General features: G+C 38.7%; 1 protein-coding gene across 1 annotated transcript; it reads right to left on the minus strand.

Moving 5' to 3' along the window:
- Positions 1-8164: 8164 nt before the first annotated feature.
- On the minus strand, positions 8165-17241 carry LOC130072160 (uncharacterized). Its single transcript, XM_056237126.1, has 5 exons — positions 17184-17241; positions 10744-10907; positions 10115-10270; positions 9331-9423; positions 8165-8517 (listed from the first exon to the last, which is right to left on the minus strand). Exons 2-5 carry the CDS (start codon positions 10843-10845, stop codon positions 8194-8196), a joined length of 675 nt encoding a protein of 224 aa, XP_056093101.1. The 5' UTR covers positions 10846-10907; positions 17184-17241; the 3' UTR covers positions 8165-8193.
- Positions 17242-17779: the final 538 nt, after the last annotated feature.

The raw sequence follows: 17779 nt of genomic DNA on the forward strand, positions 1-17779 counted from the left end.
CACATTTCATGGTGCAGTTAATATTACTAGGCTAACGTTACAGTAAATCCATGCTAATTGGATTCAGTATCAATTCAGATTCTGACTGTATCGTTGCGCGCAGTGTTTCTCCTGTTTGTCAGCACTGTTTCATCTACCTTTAAACTGGTTTTAAATCACCGAGACTTTTGTGTTCTTCAATGAATTCAAGCGCTTCTCACTGGATCTCGTGAGCGAGACGATCAGAGTAAACGCGTCTGCTCTAGTGAGCTCGCGCGCGCTGCCGTTTGGACTTTGAGCCGAGCGGATAAACAGTCCGTGAGACGCGCGCGGTTCAAATGAGTTTCGTTCCGCTTTTGGCGCATAAACATTATCGAACATTTATCGACCTCTTGATATCGTTTTATCGAGAAAAATTATATCGCGATAATTATCGTTATCGTTTTATCGCCCAGCCCTACATGAAGTACAGTTTAAAGGGGTTCTATAATACCGACAGATATTTTTTATAACATGTTAAAATTGTCCCATTTTGAGGGTGAGCAAAAACGGGCCGTTTTTGTGTGTGTCCCTTTAAATGCAAATGAGTTGCTGCTCCCGGCACAGAGGGCGGAGCCTCACAAGCTCGTGTGTGTTAGCAGCTCCGATTACTTCACACGGACATGCACTGGAAATTTCAAAAACTTTTAGCCTTTTATGTTCAAACCGACAAAGATGGAGAGACTCAAGAAGAAGTGACATGTAGAATGCAACAGGATATTTGATGAATTTATGTAGCTGATGTGGAGTTAACTATCTTCTAGTCATTGATTAGCATATTTTGGCATGATAATCTATAAATCGCGTTAGTGGTGTCACTAACCCGTGAAGAAGCTCATTGTAATCCCTACCGGCCGTTTGTTGTAGTCCTTAAAAAGTGATTTCTGTAAAAGAAAATATCTCCATTTGCTTTGAACTTTGAGCGTTGTAACTTTGCAGATGTTGTTTATGTTCAAACAGCAACATTACACACTAACTAAAGTAAAAAAAAAAAATCAAATCATAATCAACCACCCCTTTAACTTGTAGGGAGGGTAGGCAAGATTTTTGTAGATATATTTATTTAATTATAAATATATTTTCTGTACACTGAATTATTGGCCAAGAGTATCTAAATTCAAGGGACACTCAGAAACCACACTGATTTACATAATCATATCTGCCTGAATAAAGGTAAAACAAAACAGTGCAAGGAATAAAAGATGTGTGAGAAATATATTCTAGCTGTGAGTTTTATCAGGTTCTACGATTAGTTCCATCCTTTAGTTTGTACAAGTAAGGACATCGTCAATGCCAAAGTCAACACCGTTCATAAATTAGGTGATCAGAGATATGCAATTACATTTTCTGGAAGAAACAAAAGCCTGTTTGCAACACAAAAGATATCTGTTTGAAGAAGACAAAAAAACAATTATGGATTAACTGCAGCGTAACTAATCCCATTTAGCTCCCGGGACTAGTGTACGAAGAGCATCGGAGCCGACTTTGGTGTGTTTCAATAGAGGTGAAACGATGCTTGTCTGCATGCGTGCCGTATCCCCCAGATGGGACTTTGAATTAAGTGGCATTTTAAATTTTGTCCTACATGCTCCCAGTAATCTTTCTAGGTTACGGTGCAGATACGGAACACAGGCCTTCTGAAATATCACGGCAGTGCAAACAAATATGTTCTTTGTGTATCTGTTGATAATTAAATGGCCTGAACCCGCTGACATTTACAGTGTGGATGATAAACAATTTATCAGTGATACCTCCTTTGATGTAATTGTTGTTCAGTTACACTGAACTTGAGGTAATAGAACAGAGACATTTTAATTTTCTAAGAAATTCAGAAGCCCTGAGGCTAATTTTGAAATAATAGAAGATCGTTTTTTAACCATCCATCCATCCATCCATCCTTTCAACCAACCAACCATCCATCCATCCATCCATCCTTCATCCATCCATCCATCCGTCCGTCCGTCCGTCCGTCCATCCAACCAACCATACATCCATCCAACCGTCCGTCCATCCATCCATCCATCCATCCATCCATCCAACCGTTCGTCCGTCCGTCCATCCATCCATCCATCCATCCAACCAACCATTCATTGATTGATTGATTGATTGATTGATTAATGTTTATTTCGAGCAAAATAAAATAAAATAATATATACATATACATATATATTAACACACATACACACAAATAAAAATAAAAATAACATAGCACAGCTTATCTTCCATATACATAGATATAAATAATAATAGTTGCTCGAAAGGGAGTGGAAAGAAGTGTATAACTTATTTGCTCCCACCCCCAATTCCTTCCCATATATTACCCCATACATTCGCTGCCACATAAATAATAATTAATTATTTTTTTTAATAGTATTTCTTTGGTATTTATAGTTTCTTACAATTACATTATGCTGTCTCAATAATAACTAATGCTATATGATAATCCTCATTATCGTAAACATTCAAATATGTCCCGATATCTATAATAATCACATCAAATATAAAGTATAACCATATCCTAGCATATTGTTTAAACATTGTTTTACAATAACAGTAATATCAATAATAATTAATAATAATCATTATCATTATTTACTCAGCTGTACATATCCCACTCTATTGTAATTGTGTCACCATTTACAATCTCAAGATAAATAAATAGGAACCGTTTATAATCCTAAATACTTCCGTTTTATTTTACAATTACCAATCACAAACACAAGAGCACCCAGATCCCTCACTCAGCCTCATATTTTGTCAACACCATTTCTTTAAATTTTAATTTGAATTGGTGTATATTTGGGCATTGCTTGAACTGTATTCCCAACCCATTCCAAAGTCTGACACCACACACAGACACACAGAAGCTTTTCCTGGTGGTTCTCACCGCCTGGACTTTAAAGTTTTCACATCCCCTTAGGTTATAGCCCCCTTCTCTTCCTAAAAAGAACTTTTGAATATTACCCGGCAGATCATTCATCCATCCATCCATCCATCCATCCATCCATCCATCCATCTATCCATCCATCAATCCAACCGTCTGTCCGTCCATCCAACCATCCATCCGTCCATCCGTCCGTCCGTCCATCCAACCAACCATCCATCCATCCATCCATCCATCCAACCGTCTGTCCGTCCATCCAACCATCCGTCCGTCCATCCAACCAACCATCCATCCAACCAACCAACCATCCATCCATCCATCCATCCATCCATCCATCCATCCATCCATCCATCCATCCATCCATCCATCCATCCATCCTCCATCCATCCATCCGTCCGTCCATCCAACCATCCATCCATCCAACCAACCATCCATCCATCCATCCGTCCGTCCGTCCATCCATCCATCCATCCATCCATCCATCAGTCCGTCCGTCCAACCATCCATCCATCCATCCATCCATCCATCCAACCAACCAACCATCCATCCATCCATCCGTCCATCCAACCATCCATCCAACCAACCAACCAACCAACCAACCAACCAACCAACCAACCAACCAACCAACCAACCAACCAACCAACCAACCAACCAACCAACCAACCATCCATCCATGATTTTTCAGTGCATTTTATTATTATAATCATTTTTTTCTTCTGTTTATGTAATCATGGCTGCGGTCAGAAGCAGTTGTAGGGTCAGGCTTCTGTGAATATTAAAGGGCATCATTTGATTAAATATATTTTGTGGGATAATGTTTGGTAAGCAAATCACTAATTAATACTGGAATTCAACTTAGAAAAGGCCAAATTGACCTTATTCTCAGCCTCATGCCAACGTTTTTATAACCCCGTGCATTTTAGAACGCTCTAGAAAGGGACAAAATAAACAAAAAAACAAAACACATTGAGAAGTAGTTTATTTCGGCTTTCTGTACTCCATTTGTGCACTAATGACAGCTTTGGCTAGTTGGTTGTTTAAAAGTGTGTTTAGAAGTTAGAAGGCTGTTAAAATGCAGTCTTGCATGTGAAGGGAAAAAAACCCTCTAATTTTCCCAAAAAATGAATGCTGGCTGGCTTGCATGTTTAGAAAATTGTTTTGCATGAACCACTTAATCCCCAGAAGCCCATTCTTAGTGCCGCACATATCCGGCATTAAGGATTATTTGAACGTGAACTCATAATGTCATAGTGTACTTCTCAAATCCAATCAAATCCCAGTTGATGAAATCAAGTCCTGGCCTACAGTGTTTCCCTCTGAATATTCTTTCACTTGGAAATACATCATGGTATGGATGTTTAGTGTGTTGTGAATACCATTTCATAGTGTTTTTCATTCTCAGATTTAGCTGGTCTTTTAAGCTTTTTGAAGTCACAAGATATCAATGAGAATGACTCAAATGACCATAAACCTCTACTTTAAGCATTAACATATGCTGACGGATGAGCTGTCGCTCAGTGGAGTGTCTCTTGGCAGACGAAAACATATGGCTATTTCCCGTGCCCAACTAACTTTGCAGCATTTTTAGCCGTGTGAATTTATTACGCCTGGATTTCTTTGTATCCATGCTACAAAGACATCCTTGGCAATTTTCACAAATAAAGACACTGTAACGCAATATAAAAAAACAGGCATTTTGAAAAAGTACCTCAGGTGATCACTGGATCTGCTAAATAAATTGTTTTTGGGAGGGAGAGCAAAACAGCCATCTCAATTTGTTGGAGCAGAATGCTACTTTCACTGCACTGCCAGCTAAGAACATGTGCAATGAAGACAAATGCAGATTTGTACTCATTTACTTGTATGTGCCATATGGTGCACCCAACACAGGTGAGAAGAAAGCCAGAAAAGCCAACCGTGAATGATGGATTGGCTGAGGTTACATAAAGCAAGAGAGCAAATAAACAAGGCGCATACAAACAAGGTAAATGTGGAGGAATATATTTTTTTTTTTCATGAAATACAGAGCCTTATCAGAGAAGAGGGTTTTGCGAACACCAAGGTCAAGGTTTCAGCTGAGGTACCTTTGAATTATCTTTCTTACATCCAGAGAGACCCACCAGAGTTCTTCTACCTGCAGGCTGAATTCCTTGGCTGGCCGAAAGGTCAGAGTCCAAGGTCCTGGCCTTGGTTCTGTTTTCCTCGCCCATCTCAGTAAACTGAACTCCAAATGAATAGCACATGCTTGGAGGGAGATTTTCCAAACATCCCTGCAATCAGGGCCGGTTCTAGACATTTGGAGGCCCTAGGCAATATTCATGTTGGAGGCCCCCCACCCCCAATAAAAAACTCTTGAAACATATATGATTCCTAACCTTTTAATTTATACAACGTTTAATTTTAAATGTTTTTACTTACACAGTACATAAGTTTGGACACATTACTATTTTTAATGTTTTTGAAAGAAGTCTCTTATGCTCATCAAGCCTGCACTCTAAGAAATGAAATGTTGTATTTAATTAATAAAGTTATGTCAACCGGTCCCACAAAACTTAGTTGCTTAAATGGAAAAGGTAATATACAATTAATTCTAACATAATGTTTTAAGTAAATCGTTCATAACTGTGTTAATTAAATGGTACATTACACAATTATTTTGAATAAATGTAAATTATTGTCTTGAATTTAATGACTATAGCTTGAATTAACATGACCTGATTAAGTTCAATTTATTAAACAGAAATAAGCTTTGCTAATGTAATCCATTTGTGTTGATTGTACTTAACGACTGGAACTTAGTTGCTCCTCTGTTAAAAAACAACAACTACTCAAGTCACTTTAATTAACTTTATTCACCTTTGGTTTTTAAATATAATTAGTCAAAGTAATTTTGACCTTCTATGTGCATTACTATATCTGGGACTGTCATGACTGACACAATTATGAAAAATATGTAAGCAAAACTTACATACAAATACAAAGTGTACAAATAAAATTGAAGACACCAACATAAATCCAAGTATAAAATGCAAATAGATCAATACAAATAAAAATCCTAAAATATAAAACTTGTCTGTGAATCTCTTTCACCATCTGACAATGTTCAATCCCATTATAGCTAGTCCCAAAAGTGAATCTGAACTTTGACAACGGCAAGAATGTCTAACATGTATTGCCTGCCGAAATAAAAAAAAATAGAGGCAAATCCTTATAGTTTTTTTTTTTTTAGCTTAATAAACTTCTTTAACTATAAACTTTTCTCAAGGAAGAAAAAAACAATTTGACAACTCGGACTAACAGACTAAATGGATAAATGATTGTTGCACTGCATGTCCACTATGTGCCAGATTTTCGGTCTCATCAAATTTGATCACAAAATACATCATTGGCATTGGAACAATGAGATATACAGTAATTTATCCTTTTTTTTTTAAACAGTCAGAAACACAATGAGCCTAAATAATCATGTATATGCAGTAGCCTAATATATTTAACCATTCCATTTTAGTGGAAATTTGGAGAGCCAAACTCCTGCCAAGAACAAAATATATTTTTAAACAAATACATTTTTTACCTTGAGGCCTCAGTAAACTTAAAAGGAGAACTCCGGTCAATTTTAACATTGAGCTCATTTTTTTGTACATTTGGAGTGCTGTCAGTACAGACAAAAATGACAAAAATCGGTGTTACCTACACCGTGTTATCCTCTTTTTAAAATTCGCACCCTGTTGACTTCAATGGGGCAAGTTCTAAACCTGCTTTTAGCCTCTTAACATCCTTGATTTGTCATTACAAGAGCACAGCCATGTGAGTGGTGTTATTAAGAGTGACCACGGTCAATCTGACTGCAGTAGATCTGAAAGATATGAATAAAAATGATGTTAATTCAGCCAGCTCAAATACCTGTATTTACTTCCTGTTTTCGTTCGAAGTCCACAGCAGTCGATTGCAGTTCGCGCGGGTGATCATTGGTAACTAATATAACTAATGATCGCGCGCGTGAACTCGACAATCGACTGCTGTGGACTTCGAACGAAAACAGGTATGTGAGCTGGCTGAATTAACATCGTTTTTATTCATATCTTTCACATTTACTGGAGTCAGATTCACCGTGGTCACTCTTAACACCACTCACATGGCTGTGCTCTTGTAATGACAAATCAAGGATGTTAAGAGGCTAATAGCAGGTTTAGAACTTGCCCCATTGAAGTCAACAGGGTGCGAATTTTAAAAAGAGGATAACACGGTGTAGGTAACACCGATTTTTGTCGTTTTTGTCTGTACTGACAGCACTCCAAATGTACAAAAAAATGAGCTCAATGTTAAAATTGACCGGAGTTCTCCTTTAAGCAATTCACGTTTAAATTCCCATCAAATGGATGAATTCCAAAAAAAAAAAAAAAAAAAAAAAAATTCTAATAGAGCAATATAAATAAAAATTCTAAAATATAAAACTTGTCTGTGAATCTTTCACCATCCGATAATGTTCAATCCCATTATAGCTTTATAGTCCCAAAAATAAATCTGAACTTTGACATCAAGAATGTCTAACAGGTGTTGCCTGCCGAAATAAAAACAAAAGAGGCAAATCCTTATTGTTTTCTATATGGAAGGAGGTTAAATTAACTGAAGTTTACAAGCAAGAGGATTTATGCTGCAGAAAATTCTCACTTCACCGTTAGAACATACTAAGTTCAGACTTTACATACATGCTGACTTAGAGAACGTTTTTATGAAAAATAAAAGGTTTACCGTTTGCATCAACAGGAGAAAAAGAAAATCAGCAATCTAATAAATGCCGTTTATGTAACCAAAAACAATATTCACCTTAAATTGTTTGAGATGGCTTCATTATAATAACAAACCAGTGTACGTTGTATTTAATGTTTTGATCTAATTAGAAATCAGAAAATAAGTGAAGTTTAAATGCCAATTACCACAACCAACATTCTGTGTTTAGATTGCTAGATGTTTTGTCTAGCAGCAGTCCAAAATCCAAAGAACTGAGCCTCCCCAAGCAAGTCGATGACCAACTACAGTCTTGTCTGCTTATTTCAAACATTCATTGATCACAGTGTACTTTTAAAAGTCCAACGCCAGGTCCAGTCTACATTCTGTGTTTAGATTGCTAGATGTTTTGTCTAGCAGCAGTCCAAAATCCAAAGAACTGAGCCTCCCCAAGCAAGTCGATGACCAACTACAGTCTTGTCTGCTTATTTCAAACATTCATTGATCACAGTGTACTTTTAAAAGTCCAACGCCAGGTCCAGTCTTGTCTGGTGCAGGTGATTTTACTCATGCAGTTTGTTTTTGAGGACCTGCACTTTAGTGGAGAGCTTGTTCCCATCCAATTCCATGAACACTTTCTGAAAAAATTCGAAAGTGTATCGCAGCTCCTTGGGATAGCTCAAGTTTAAACAGTAGATCAAGCCAAACAGGACTGCACATCCATTTGTAACCTCTCTCAGATCTCGCAGCACTGTACAGCCTTCAATGACGACGCCAACATCCTCAGGTGGATCTGTAGCATCTGCTCCATCATGTCGAACAATGTAGAGACCCAAAGCCAGTCTCTCCATTTCCGTCATTGCCTCAATACCAATATCCTCAATAGCCTATGACAAACAAAGACACCCATTATTAATTATGCATCTATGACACTAGTAACAAACCAAAAAGATGTTAAAAGAACACTCCACCGTTTTTTTCATATTAAACTATGTTATTCCCTTAATTAAGACGAGTTGATATATACCTCTCTCGTCTCAGTGCGTGCACTCAATCGCTCTGGCGCGCAGCGACACTTTGATAGCCCAATTCATTCATTAAGATCCAAACAGAGATGAAGTTAGAAGCGACCAAACACCTCCACGTTTTCCCTATTTAAATACAGTTACACGACCAAGTATGGAGACACAAAATAAAACGTGGCGCTTTTCTAAGCGGGTAAAATGGATAACTATAATGTATGGCGGAATAGGACTTGGGAGCACTTCGACTCGGCGCAGTAATATCATCGGAGTGATGATTTTGTGTCTCTATACTTGGTCGTGTAACTACTCGTGTAACTGTATTTAAATAGGGAAAACGTGGAGGTGTTTGGTCGCTTCTAACTTCATCTCTGTTTGGATCCTAATGAATGAACAGGGCTATCAAAGTGTCGCCGCGAGTGATTGAGCGCACGCACTGAGACGAGAGAGGTTTTTTTTTTTTGTTTTTTTTTTTTGGCTTAACTTTACAAAATTTTATATACTAATGTAGAAATTGTTGTCCATTATGTTTATATAGCATAACATGCATGTTCTTAGCCTACACCATTGGTTCCCAAACCTGTCATAATGAGCTGATGAGTTGAATCAGGTGTGTTTGATTAGGGAGACAAAGAAAACATGCAGTGTTGGGGGTACTCCAGAAAGAATGCAACTTACCCAGTACTCCTTAATAAGGCTGTCAGGCTTTTCATTTAAGTAGACGCACAACGCCTTTAGGATGCATGTCCGTCGTACTTCAACACTGGGATTCTGTGGGAAACCAACAACTGATTTTGAACAATTTAATTGAGGAAACTGCCATTATCACATTGACAAATCTATTATGACCTTATTCTACCAAGCTTTTAATTAACTGATTTGTGCAATTTTCATGAAATGTCAGTTGTAAATCTGTAGTTCAGCTTGTGGTGTTGAATCTGCATTAGTCAACTGCCTGATATCCACACTCATTCCTTTTAAGGACATCATTTTGAGAAAATAATTTCACTGTTTAGCGAGCCACAATTTACACAAATAGCTCAAGTGTTTCTCAAGCTTATACAATTGACACATTGAAGGAGGCAGTATTGTTCAGTTTGAACTAAAGTATACATTATTGAATGGACGAATGAACAATTGCATCAGGCAATTCAGAAAAGCAGATTCAACATTTCACAAGCAGAATTGCAGATGTACAACTGACATTTCATGATAATTTGCACAGAATATAAAGCATCCTTTTTATAAATTAAAAATATTTACAGAAATACATCTATTTGTACAAATCATAGAATGTTGTATGATGGTATTTGCAAATATTGTCAGTTGGATCATGGTATTTGCAAATAATTTATCTTTCCATAGAAAGGTTAAAGACCATAATACAAAAAAGCATAATTATGTTTAGAGTAAATGTTAAACCCCCAGGGGCCAGAGCCCAAAATACACCTAAAACACGTACCTTGTCCATTTCTGCAAGGATTATGTCGATATCACGTCTTGCTGTTCCCCCCTTCTTTTTGAATACCCTCAATAGCTGGCTGGAGTAATGATCCAGTTGGGACATAAAGGTTGAGAACAGGGGGACTGTGGTGATGAGGGTGAATTCTGCATTTACCTGAAACGTATTAAAACACAAATTCACTACGAGTCTTTTAAGTTAAAACAAAATATGTCAAACACAAACTCTGTGGGCTACATCTGGCCGTGGTACAATTATATCCAGTTAGCCTCGATAGTGGAGCTGGCGTGCCCTTAATAATAATATTGAGACAGCACTACAGTACCAGTTCTTAATTTTGGCCCTCTCTGTAACTTGAGTTTGACACCCCTGGTGTAGAGGGAACATAAGTTTGCTTTTGGCTAAATGTTTTTAGTTGGTGGTTCAATGTATCTGTAACCATTTTATATGGATGTATGTGTAATGTGCATTGTAATATAGATTAGAACAACCACATGCATGGATTCTTACCACATTGCCTCCAAACCTTTGTGAATTAAATATTACTCATTTGTTTTCTACCCCAATACATTATTTAGACATTAATTCCACTTATTTAAATTAAATACAGATGATGAGTAATACTTTACCTGGCTCTCAGAAAACAGGGCTGGCCATCTGTTTTTGAACTCTGCTATGAAGGGCATATCTTTAACGACTTCCTGTCTTCTATAGGCAAAGGTTCTTTCCATTTTACTTTTGATTAGCTGTTGGTTGTTCTTCTTTTTCACCTCCAATATAAGTGCTTTCCTTTCTTCCTCAAGGCTCTCTTTAGTTTCACCTGCAGGGTAATCAGGACAATAGTTGACTTCTGCTTTCCGTGGCTTCTTTACCTGGTTAGGTCCATGACTCATGGCACCTCGCTTTTCTTTTACAGCGTTGATGCTCAACTCGGGGCAGCCAATGCTCCTTAGTCTGGTGCGGTAGTTTGCCATTTTGTACTTCAAACTAATTTTCCATCCATAAAAGCCAGTGACAGATCCTTTCTCCCTTAAAAAGGGATACTTTGTTATGAGAGCCTGAGCCACATCATCAAGCTCTGTACTAGAAGGATAAACTTTGTATTTGATGATTTCTGATGCCAAACCATCTAGTATATCGGACCTAAGTTTGTTACTTGTTGTAAGAAGAGTTCCACTGCTGCAGAAGGCTTGTTTTGCCTTTTCTAACTGAATCTGTACCTCATAACTGAACTGAGGTATTTCAAAGTTTGTGGGCCATGGCAGTGACCTAAGGGAAGTGCCTGAAGATGTAGATTCAGCGGAGGAAAGTATGTCTGTGTCTGATGCTGAGGACAGCAAAAAATCATCTTCCCCTTGCGGAACAGTAGTGAGTGTGAGTGTGATTGTCTCATCTGGCAAGTTAATAACTTTAACTGTGCTCTTGTCTTTGATTTCTGAAGTGTCCGTTAAGTTCATAAACTCATTGTCGAAATCAATGTCTCTATACTGCAGCCTGAAATTTCCAGACAGGCCGAAGTGTCTTCCAATCTCTCCTTTAAGGTCCTCTATGGAATTGGGTATTCCATTGGGGAGAATTAATTTTGATGCGTTGTCTACTCCAAATATGATTCTCAGAGTTGCAGACATCTTGTATTCATTCTGCAAAACAAAAGGAAAGTTTCTTTAAGAATAATTCACTTTGTGTCTCAAAAGGCCTATATACCTCCTTTCCCCCCTCCGATTAACATACATATATTTTTATGATAGCCCTATATAATAATAAAATGTAATTAGTTTTTGTATTATGAATTTGAGCACACTTTTGCTACACAACATTATCTGATTAACCAATAAATTAGAAAAGTAAAGCCTCCACATAAAATTTTTACCTGTCACATGTACAAATCTTTTTAAAGTCACCATTCGTATGGATCCAACTTTGTAGTCAGCCAAAGGATACTGGTCAGCAAGCTCCTTCAAACCAACAGCTGCAAGCTCTCTTGTTGGATGCAACTCATAAGCTCGATAGTGCTCTCTGTACCATGAGATAAGTTTTTTAACAATGAAAATCAAATCCTCTTTTATAATGCACAGCTGAATTATTTCAGAGAATTCTGGAAGACCCCCACATGATCCATGCACAACTATCATACCTTTTTTGTAGATTATGCCATTAACAGTGACACTTTGGGCAAGGTTTACATCAGTGATGTCAGGGTATGTTTGGGTAATTGTGTTCAATACATCCTCATTAAGGACCTCAATGGGGACTTTTGAAACTTTCGCAACATCCAAGGAAGGCTTTTCATTGTCAGGACAAAGCATATTATAGGAAACCATTAACTGATGCTTGGTAGCTAATGACAGAGTTATGTTCCTGAAGTTATTTAAATGCCTAGCAACTTGCTTAAAAAAGCTGTGTTTGGCCTCGAACCGCATAGTCCATAATGACACGAGGGGACCAAAACATTTAATCATTTCTGGATAGTGTTCCAGAAAATGATGTTTAGGCAACAACTTCTGTTCAGGAAAGAGTTCCTGATAACGTTCTCGATGCTCTGAGATTTTGCACTCCAAATATGCAATCGATTCTAGACAATGAACAGGGGCAACAACCAATTCAGCAATATCCTTTAAATCCAAAATCACCTGCCAAGCAGGTTCATCACTGGGAACAAGTTTACCAATGATAAAAGGAAGTAATCGAAGAAGACACCAGTTTTCGTGGGCATTGCCACCCAATGTGCTTTTTTTTTTTAAAGTTTTAGGTAGCAAATGAGGGCGGTTTGTTTTATCCCCCTCTTTGTATGGAAAAGAAAGGATACGATTATTAAGGTGTTCAAGAGTGAAGAACTTCTTAGATAAAAGCACATTAATGCACCGTGCTAGTTCTACTGGAACTATGCCCTCAAACAGATCGTGGACAATATCTGGGGGGTAACCACTTGTCACATTAAAGTGAGACAGACTGTCGGTTAAAACACAAGGAGTTTTTACACCAAAGCAGCTTTCCCCTTTTTCTTGAGCCGTCTTTACGTGAAGCTGATGGACTTCCTTGGTTCTACGCTCAAATACCCCTGATTTCACTTCTTTCACCTGAATTTCACAATGCTGAGCTGTACAAAACCGACAGAAATATTTTCCCGAAAAACTCTCGACAAATCCAGCTAGCCCATGAGCCCCCAGATTATCTGCAACAACGCATTGTACTGTGCCCTTGATAAATGACCCAAGTTGTGGAATAAACAGCCCCTGCTGCTCCAAAGTCACTATATCATGCAATAGAGGCTCAAGTATTTGTTTGTAGCCATAAGCTTTAACATGATCACTTTTGCACAACAATGCTAAGTAGATTGAGGACAGGACTGAGCTGCTACCAGGAGGCAAGTTACCTAAAATCCAGTAGACTGCACACAGTTTGTGTTTTTTGCGTGAAGTTCCCAACGGATTACAAATCTCAAAGTCATCGATGTACAAACATAAGGAAATCCTTAAATCCTCACCTGAAAAGAAAGGGTTGTTTTTGTGGTACTCACCGTCCTGAAAAGACGCATACTGGTTTACATTTGCAGAAGAAACTGCATGATTATCAAGAAGCTTATCAACTATATCTTTACGTCCAAGTAGCTGCTGTAGAGAACTCAGTAAGGGAACGTACTGAAAGGTTTTGTTGGACCTTGCCTCTAGTACATACTCAACAGGTTCCACAACCTTAAAGTTTTCCTTATAGAACTGTTTACGTTTGAAGGCTGAGGCTAATGGACCACCCTTAGCTATAGCTATTACCAAAGGATTATTGGTAGAAATGGCTAAGATGAGTTCATTAATTATTAACTGATTAACCTGAAGGTTATGCTTATTGAAAATGTCAAAAGCTGTACTGTGTGATACAGGCACTGCAGCAGATGTAAAAATGAAATGCAACTCTTCCAGTAACTCATCAATTGTAGAGCTTGGTACATGTGACAAAGTCTCTAATTTCAGAAGGACTGATGCCAATTTTTTAATTATTGTGTCTTGCAAGTTCTCATTTTCGGCCTCAGCTTCAATCAAATTGTCACAATCTAAATCAGAAGCAATTTCAGCAGTTGAATGATTTTCAGATAGTTGAAGCTCATCATTTGTATCACATCCTTTCAATAGTCCAACTTTAAAGTCTTTTATAGTGCAATGTGCATGCTTCCTATTCTTATGGGATTTGAAAGTAGCATATATATTGGTTTGAAAACAACAATTTTCAAACATACAAGTTACTGTTTCATAACTCCTCAGATGGTTGTTTACATGAGAAAAGTACTCTGTACTAGATGCTATTTCACTTCCTGGACACAAAGGGCATGTCAATATTACTTGTTCTGTAGTCCTTAAATGTAAAACATCAACATGAGATCGACTCAAATGAGTTTTAAGTGCATTCCATGTTTTGAATGAGCATGGGCATTCATAGTATGTGCATGGATATCTGGAGTGTCCTAGACCATAATTGCCATGGATTAATTTATAGTGTTTTAGTAATTGGTACCTTGTAGATTTACTTTCAGAACACTGTTTGCACCTCCACATTCAGAGCCTAAAAAAAAAGACATGAAAGTGTTAATGATACAGAGTCCCTTCCAAATCTATATCAATTATATTTGAGCCACTGGCTCATCTCATGATGGGCGCAGTGTATGCCCGCCTTAATGCCTGGTTCAGATTACACTATTTTAGCACGATCCGTTTGAGGTAGGATGTAGTGGTAAACAACAATGGGCGTTGGGACGCAAGATTCGATCGTTTCATCTTGTATAGTGTGTCATAGTGGGCGACAACCTACATACTTCATGACATCATGCCAAAAATAAAAAAAAATTGGTCATCCATGACGGGTTCTGTCAAGAGTGAGTGAGTGAGCGAGAGTATGCGAGTGAGCGTGTGTGTGTGTGCGCGAGTGAGTGAGCGAGGGTGTGTGTGTGTGAGTGAGCGTGTGTGTAAGTGAGTGAGTGAGCGAGCGTGTGTATGCATGCAAGCGTGTGTGTGCGCGTGCGAGTGAGTGACAGTGAGTGTGAGCGAAAGTGTGAGCGTGTGTATGTGCGTGAGTGACAGTAAGTGTGTGTGCGCGCGAATGAGTGAGTGAGCGACAGTGGTTAAAGACCATAATAGTGTGTGTGCCAGTGCGTGTGAGTGTGCGCGAGTGAGTGAGCGTGTGTGTGCGCGCGAGTGAGCGAGCGACATGTGTTGGTTTTGTGTGCGTGTGCACGCGAGTGAGTGAGCTTGTGTGAGTGAGCGAGCGACAGTGAGTGTGCGTGTGTGTGCGTGAGCGAGCGACAGAGTGTGTGTGCGCGCGAGTGAGTGAGTGAGCGACAGTGAGTGTGTGTGCGCGCGTGAGTGAGCAAGTGTATGTGCGACAGTGAGTGTGTGTGCGCGAGTTAGTGAGTGAGCGATAGTGAGTGTGTGTGTGCACGCCAGTGCGTGTGTGTGCGCGGGAGTGAGCAAGTGTGTGTGCGTGAGTGACAGTGAGCGTGTGTGTGTGAGTGAGCGAGCGACACCGAGTGTGTGTGCCAGTGCGTGTGTGCGTGAGTGAGCGAGCGAAAGTGAGTGTGTGAGCGTGTGTGCGAGTGACAGTGAGCGTGTGTGCGTGAGTGAGCGAGCGACAGTGAGTGTGTGTGCGCGAGTTAGTGAGTGAGCGATAGTGAGTGTGCGCGCCAGTGCTTGTGTGTGCGCGGGAGTGAGCAAGTGTGTGTGCGCGAGTGACAGTGAGCGTGTGTGTGAGTGAGCGAGCGACAGTGAGTGTGTGTGCGCGCGAGTTAGCGACAGTGTGTGTGTGTGTGTGTGTGTGTGTGCGCGCGCGCGAGTGATCAAGTGTGTGTGCGCGAGTGACAGTGAGCGTGTGCGTGAGTGAGCGAGCGACAGTGAGTGTGTGTGTGTGTGTGTGTGTGCGCGAGTGACAGTGAGTGTGTGAGCGAGCGACAGTGAGTGTGTGTTACGTGCCATGACTTAATATTTAGCCTAGTGTGCATGTTGTGCTGGTGATGTTTTTTCCCCCTCCTTCTCTCTCTCTCCGCCATGCAGCACTCCAAACCATCCACAGCTGATGCTAATTAGTAGGAGCGTGTATAAAGCAGCAAAGAAACTGTGTTCAGCTCTTCAGCTATCCCAGACACATTGGTGTTAACTGCAGTTGTAACTTATCTGTGAAATCTGTTGTCTGAGTACAGTGACAATGTGTGAGTTTAAAGCAGGGGTGGGGAACGTTGATCCTGGAGGGCCATTGTCCTGCAGAGTTTAGCTCCAACCCTAATTAAACACACCTGAAGCTAATCAAGGTCTTCAGGATTGCTAAAGTAACAGGCAGGTGAGTGTTTTTTTTCAGGGTTGGAGCTAAACTCTAGGACAGTGGCCCTCCAGGATCAACGTTCCCCACCCCTGGTTTAAAAAGTTAAACCGTGAAGGGAGGCAGGTGCCAATTTTTTTTTGATTATCCACTTCTGAACTTTTCTCCTGCTTATATTCCGTTAGTCAGGGAGAGAGGTAAGATAACTGTATTTCATTTTTATTCCTTTTTTTTTTTGTTAGGGAATTTAACTGGGTTTAAACTTTAGGAAGCCCCTGTTTTGTTTGTTATTTTGGCTCACAAAATCGTGTACTCTGACACCGTGACTATATCGTAACAGACAAAAAAATCTTGTAATCTGAACCAGGCATAACAGACAGACAGCAGAACTAATTTAAAAAAGAGCTTAAAAAAACATCAAAACAATATTAGTTTAATACTGTAGCCTACTGGAACTAAAAAAGAACATGGCTATGCCATGTGTTCTGTTAGGCTAATGTTAAATGTCAATTAAAAAAAATAAAGTACAATGTTTAAGGCTAAATTACAACTAAACTAAAATAACTACACAGAATTCTCAATATTTCGGAAATTTAAGGACCACTTCGAACACTAACTATGACAAGGATACAGGCTAATTCTGTGTAAATTAAGCTAACAAGAAATCGTTTTAAAGTATCAACAAAGTTTACGGCTAAGCGCCGTGATTACGGCTAATCTGTTGTCACAAATGTACAATTGTAAAATATATTACTAAAAAAAACGTTCTACTTACCAAGTCATTTATGGATGATAACGGATTCAAAAGTTGCCCAAGGACAGATGGAAATGCTATTATCGTCTCGGAGTCGTGCATCATGTGCGAGATTGCAAGTACGGAAAGCGCTTTGGGACAATCTTCAACCGCTAGTAGGTTTAAAATAATCTGGTTACGTTGGTTTAAATCTGTGACATTTTGTAGACTTGAAATATTATACTATTAATTTAATGCTATGAAACTTGCTTATTTTTACTGTATAAACATAATACTTTTAGTAATTTTACCATAAAACTAGTATTTAAATTAAACTACACCCATGCTTCATTTCTAAGAGTGTGGGTTTATTTGATCAAAAATACAGAAAAATTATATATATTGAAATATTATTAAAATGTAAAATAATGGTTTTCCTATACTATACTTTAAAATATATTTCTGTGATGCAAAGCTGAATTTAGTGTCATGTGATCCTTCAGAAAACTTTATAATATTCTGATTTATTATCAAATGTTAGAAATGGTGCTTAATATTTATTTTATAACCTGTGATACTTTTTTCAGGATTTTTTTTTATTATTAAAAAGTTGTTTTAAAAAAGTCTTCACTATCACT

This window comes from Rhinichthys klamathensis, unplaced genomic scaffold, assembly GCF_029890125.1.
Source record: "Rhinichthys klamathensis goyatoka isolate OS25496 unplaced genomic scaffold, OSU_Roscu_1.1 h1tg000478l_1, whole genome shotgun sequence".
In the NCBI taxonomy this organism is placed as follows: Eukaryota; Metazoa; Chordata; class Actinopteri; order Cypriniformes; family Leuciscidae; genus Rhinichthys; species Rhinichthys klamathensis.